The sequence below is a fragment of the Sander lucioperca genome, chromosome 19 (genome assembly GCF_008315115.2).
Source record: "Sander lucioperca isolate FBNREF2018 chromosome 19, SLUC_FBN_1.2, whole genome shotgun sequence".
Lineage (NCBI taxonomy): Eukaryota > Metazoa > Chordata > Actinopteri > Perciformes > Percidae > Sander > Sander lucioperca.
Window position 1 is genome coordinate 20,645,261 of NC_050191.1, and position 6,523 is coordinate 20,651,783.

Here is a 6,523-nt window from a genome sequence, read left to right on the forward strand (position 1 = left end):
AACATAGACACAGGCTAATTATTGATCACTAAAATGATAGTTAACATTAGTTGTCACTGCCCGATGTGAGTCGAGTGCAGATGTGAGTCGCGCATGCTCAGATTTAAACTGTTTACGGCATAACGTGTCATACTGAAATTTGTGAAATCTATAAAATAATAAACGTTTCTCTTTACATACAATAACAGAAGATGGTAATCATTTCAAAAACGTTGTAGCTATCTATGACTGTTTGGTTGCTAACGTTAGCTCAAAACGCCATTCAAGTGACAGCCTTTGTTGTGTTTGATTAACTTTTAGCTAGCAGTCATTTCAAAAACGTTTTAGCTATCTATGACTGTTTGGTTGCTAACGTTAGCTCAAAACGCCATTCAAGTGACAGCCTTTGTTGTGTTTGATTGCTAACTTTTAGCTAGCAGTCATTTCAAAAACGTTTTAGCTATCTATGACTGTTTGATTGCTAACGTTAGCTCAAAACGCCATTAAGCGACAGCCTTTATTGTGTTTGACTGCTAACTTGTAGCCAGCAGCAGCAGTCATTCAAAAACGTTTTAGCTATCTATGATTGTTTGATTGCTAACGTTAGCTCATAGACTGTGCGTTAGCTCAAAAAGTCGTTAGCATCTTGTAGGCTACTTGTCGCAAAGTGACGCATGCGTGACTCACATCTGCACTCGACTCATATCGGGCAGTGACATTAGTAATTAAACTTAAACAGCTAATGGAAGTCCAAACTGCCTGAGAGCTTCTCCTGTACTATACGGTAATTCCTCTACTATGAGACAGTAAGTCTCGTGGTTATGACCCAATCGTTAGCCTATTTTTATAAAAACGTCTGCTACGGAGCCATAACGTGAGGTACAAGGTAATGGAGCCTTTTATACATTGTCGTGTTTCTTTAGAAATAAACAACGGACAAATAGAGTCTTTAAACTCTTCAGATGTAAAGTTATTCTCTGTCAAAGTGACGTCAGATTGAATGGCAGTCAATGGGATGCTAACGGGAGGTGATGGCTGTGATGGCGCCATAGGAGCTACGTGGTCCGAGGAGAAGCTAACCCTCTTGAGTCTGAGGCATTTTTTTTGGACCTCGGGGAGCCGACTGATCAGTCCGACTGGCTTTTCTGCCGACGGTCGGCCATCTGTTGGTTTCAAGTGTGGCAGAGTAACTTTAAAATATTACTCGGTCAGTTTCTAAAGCTGCCATATTTTGTAAAACTAGCTCAAAAAAGAGGCAGAAGTCTGAGCTTCTGCTCCCTAAAAGAGGTGACCGTAACCTTGCTCCAGTATGTTATTTTGCATTTCATTTTATGGAAACACTGTTGTAATTTGAGCTTTATTTCGTTGGAAACGTGTGAATATTGAACACTGACTCTTTCACCTTCTGTCTTGCAGCCACGTAGTCCCGTACGGATTTGGATCGGTCCGACTGAGGCGAGAGATCGGCCGCTGCCTCTGCACACACACACGGGACACAGAGTGTGGGAACTTCTGCTCCGTGCAGACTCAGACACAGTGAGGACACACACACACACACACACACACACACACAGACACACACACACACACACACACACACACAGACACACACACACGGGACGCCGAGTGTGGGAACTTCTGCTCCGTGCAGACTCAGACACAGTGAGGACACACACACACACACACACATACACACACACACAGACACACACAGACACACACACACACACACACACACACACACACACACACACACACAGAAAATCAGAAACACACACACACACACACACACACACACATACACACACACACGGGACGCCGAGTGTGGGAACTTCTGCTCCGTGCAGACTCAGACACAGTGAGGACACACACACACACACACACACACACACACACACACACACACACACACAGACACACACAGACACACACACACACACACACACACACACACACACACACACACACAGAAAATCAGAAACACACACACACACACACAGACACACACACACACACACACACACACACACACACACACACACACAGAAAATCAGAAACACACACACACACACACACACACACACACACATACATACACACACACACACACACAGACATACAAACACACATACACACACACACACACACAGACATACAAACACACATACACACACACACACACACACACACATACACACACACTTAAAAAATACACTCCAACATGTCCTCTTTTTCTTCCTCAGAGAGGAAAATGCAGCGACGAAGAGGAAGACTGACAAACAATTGAAGAGATACCAAGCTGCATTCTGGGAAAAAAGAAGCCGACACGCACTCAAACACCAGACCTGAGCCGAAGAAGCAGGAGACGTTCATGCATCAGATATAGAAAGTGTGTGTGTGTGTGTGTGTGTGTGTGTGTGTGTTAAGGCCATGTAATAATGACGTGTAACAACAGGACTGCTGGTGTTTTTAACATTTGCACACAGGGAGGGGAGTTGAACCTGCGACCTTTGTGTTGGTTGATGATCTCGGATGATTTGCGTCTCTGGGAGGTGGAAAACATTTCACTTACACAGCCTCGGGAGGAGGAAGGCTTCTAAATTATTTCTGTTTTCTAACCCAAAGATCTGTCTTTAAAGGGGAACTATGCCGTTTGTTTTAGCTTAATTTATATATTAATAGCTTCGCAGTCATTGGAATGGTTATATGACCCCTAAGTTCCTTCCTGAGACTATTTAGCAGAGGCACCGTGGCTCCGTCCGGAGCTTAGCACCGCCCAAGATGATTGTGATTGGTTTAAAGAAATGCCAATTAACCAGAGCACGTATTTGTCCCATCCAGGAATGCTGTGTGAACTAGTCAGACCTTCCTCTGCAGAGCTGTGGAGGAAGGTCTGGCAATGCGAGACTACCCATTCATTGTCTAAAGCCCTATTTGCACGGGACTAGTATTACAACCTTAGTTAATCCGAAATTACCCCTGACTGAAACCAAGATAACCCTGAGGCCTCCTGCACACTGGCTGCGTGGCGTGAGCGTGTCAGCTGCGTGGCGTGTCCGTTTTTATTTCGGCTCCCATGTTAACAGGTTAGAGCGTGCACACTGCCTGCGTGACACGCTCACGCCACATGTGCATGCTAGAAATAGGACCGACGCCTATTTTTCACGCGACACGCAAGCGTGTTGGAAGCGTTTCCAGGCAACATAGAATACTAAAAGATGTTAATATGTCTTTTTGACACAAATACATATTAATAAATGACATGTTGATGTTGGAAAGTCTCGAGGTTTTGACATAAATGCAGATATAAATGTAATTTAAAAAAATTATAATAAATAATTAGCAATTTTCAAATATTGCACCAATATTCTGTAACCTATTTTGCCGTCAATACTGCCGACGTTGTCTTTGCTGTAATCAGATCAGTATATATTTATGTTTATGTTTATGAGAAACATCCATGTGTGCAGACAAGGCTAGCAGCATCAGCACCGCGTCAGACACCTTTCTGGTGTGGAAAGACTTAGAAAATGCCACGCAGCCGCCACGCAACAGAAACGCCACGCTCACGCCACACAGCCGGTGTGAGGAGGAGCCTCTAACTGCTCCTCCTCTGCTGTGTAAATCCAGACAGCTAGCTAGACAGGAGGTGCATCTCATAGCCCTTAAATTGCCTCCTGGGGTCCTCCACTTGCCTCCCTTCCTCGCGTCTTAGTCCCTCCCATCGAGGAAATCATCGGAGGAGAGGGGAACCGAGGAAATGTGTTTTAGAGAGACGAGATGTCCTTTCCTCTGAAACGTCACATGAATTCGTCAGCTGTTTGGGCGGAGTTAGCAACTCCTTCAGCTGCACGGCTTCAGGGAAGGCTGCTCTCTGTATCCTCGCCTACAGCTCCTCCGTACTCGCTCCTCCATGCTCGCTGCTCAGGGCAGAAATAAGAGCTTTGAGACTGCCTTCACCGAACAACTTCTGGTTCAGTCGAGGACTGAGGAGTCAAGGAGATATTAAATAAGAGACATGAGATGCACCTTTATCTGTCCAATCTGAGTTTTCTGTTGCACGACTAAAACTACTTTTGAACGTACACATCAGGGATGCACCGAATCCAGGATTGGGCTTCGGCCAAGTATTGGGCAAACCTTTGAATTTTTTTCCACTGAACCGAACCCTACGCTTGCACTCCACGCGCTACGCTAGTCGACGTAATGACGGCGCCATTGATTACGGGAAGGTGTTTACGTAGGTGGAGCGTTCAATGCAGTAGGCTGTGAGAAAGTGGAAATGGAACTGGTGAGCAGAAAAAGTGTAGTTTGGCAGAACTTTCAGTCAAAAGAAGACCGTTCAATCTGCAATGCTGATTAGTCTGGTGGTGGCGAGGACCCTAAACTATACACAACATCACCGCTGTTACAACATTCAGACAGCAGCCAAAATGCAGCAACTTTAGGTACGGCAAAGGAAGGACAGTCACTGTTTACTTCATTAATGAGTTTACTGAGTTAACGGACTGAGGATGGGACGAGGATTCAGCAGAATCTTAACCAGTGGATTCGGTATTCGGCCGAACCCCAAAAATCTGGATTTGGTGCATCCCTAGTACACATGTTCCACCAAAACAAGTTCCTTCCCAAGACTATTTTGCAGTGGCTCCGTGCGGAGCTTAGCGCCACCCAAGAAGTACAATATTTCTCTCTGAAATGTAGCGAAAGTGACATGAAAAGAAAAGTACAAGGTACAAGTACCTCAACATTTGGACTGGAGTACAGTACTGGACTAAATGTACTTAGTTACATTCCACTGCTGCCTATACCCAACCCTAAATGCCGCCTCTTATCAGTAACTTGATGCGTGATTGCTTGGTATTCGCGGAGGTAACAAGCAGAGAAAATAGTCTGTTTGTCTTCAGCGAGATGAAATCAAGTCTGTTTTAAAGGCCTGGGTTGTTGTTTTTTTTAAAGCTACAAGTGAAATATGTAGACAGTGATCGATCTGCATTCGTTTCTTTCACGCTGAACACACACAACGATGAACTTCAACAAAAAGGGCTGTTGTTATTCTAACCTCCTCACGCATAAAAAAGCAACAGTGAAGTAGGTTAAAATGTCGCTCGCCAAATGAAATATCCAACTGGGTTTTTGTTCCAGAATAAATTGTTTAAACGTCTTCGATTACATCCAACGGGAGTTTCTCTCCACCGGAGATCAGATAACACATCGTTACAAAAACAAGTCTGTCTTGGCATGAAAACATTTAAGATATCCCTCCTGTAATCCTCGGGGTATATTTGACCCTCATTCAACGAAGTCCGTATAAATAAGCGCTTGTCATCATTTTATTAGCTTCACTTTTCCTGATTTAACAGGGATGATACATTTTAAATGTCCTGTTCGCATCAAAGCTCTTTGGGGTCATTTCGAACGGAGAGTATTTAGTGCCTACCATACACTAGAAGACTTTGGACAGACTTTGGAGAGTCTTTGGACAGACTTTGAGTAGACTTTGGACAGACTTTGGACAGGATTTGGACAGACATTGGACAGACTTTGGACAGACATTGGAGAGGCTTTGGACAGACTTTGGACAGACATTGGAGAGGCTTTGGACAGACTTTGGACAGACATTGGAGAGGCTTTGGACAGGCTTTGGACAGACATTGGACAGACATTGGAGAGGCTTTGGACAGACATTGGACAGACTTTGGAGAGGCTTTGGACAGACTTTGGACAGACTTTGGACAGACATTGGAGAGGCTTTGGACAGACATTGGACAGACTTTGGACAGACTTTGGACAGACTTTGGACAGACTTTGCACAGACATTGGAGAGGCTTTGGACAGACTTTGGACAGACATTGGAGAGGCTTTGGACAGACTTTGGACAGACTTTGGACAGACATTGGACAGACATTGGAGAGGCTTTGGACAGACATTGGACAGACTTTGGAGAGGCTTTGGACAGACTTTGGACAGACTTTGGACAGGCTTTGGACAGGCTTTGGACAGGCTTTGGACAGGCTTTGGACAGACTTTGGACAGGCTTTGGACATACTTTGGACAGACTTTGTACAGACTTTGGACAAACATTGAGTAGACTTTGGACAGGCTTTGGACAGACTTTGGACAGGCTTTGGACAGACTTTGGACAGGCTTTGGACATACTTTGGACAGACTTTGGACAGACTTTGGACAAACATTGAGTAGACTTTGGACAGGCTTTGGACAGACTTTGGACAGGCTTTGGACAGACTTTGGACAGGCTTTGGACAGGCTTTGGACAGGCTTTGGACAGAACGTACACATGTTCCACCAAAACAAGTTCCTTCCTGAGACTATTTAGCAGAGGCACCGTGGCTCCGTCCGGAGCTTAGCCCCGCCCAAGACGATTGTGATTGGTTTAAATAAATGTCAATAAACCAGAGTAGGTTTTTCTCCCATCCAGGAATGCTGTGTGGACTAGACAGTCCTTCCTCTACAGCGCTGTGGAGGAGGGTCTGGCTATAAGCGTATGATACCCACACTAAAAAAAGGCAAACGAAAGCCAACA

General features: G+C 44.8%; 1 protein-coding gene across 1 annotated transcript in view; it reads left to right on the forward strand.

Annotated features, from left to right (window-relative positions):
- The window catches only part of si:ch211-202p1.5 (uncharacterized protein LOC103909337 homolog), a 14,877-nt gene extending 12,267 nt beyond the window's left edge, over positions 1–2,610 (forward strand). The window contains exons 3-4 of the mRNA XM_031281378.2: positions 1,396–1,515; positions 2,223–2,610. Of these exons, the coding sequence (XP_031137238.2) occupies positions 1,396–1,515; positions 2,223–2,328 (226 nt within the window). The 3' untranslated portion in view covers positions 2,329–2,610. The remainder of the gene's footprint in view (positions 1–1,395; positions 1,516–2,222) is intronic.
- Positions 2,611–6,523: the final 3,913 nt, after the last annotated feature.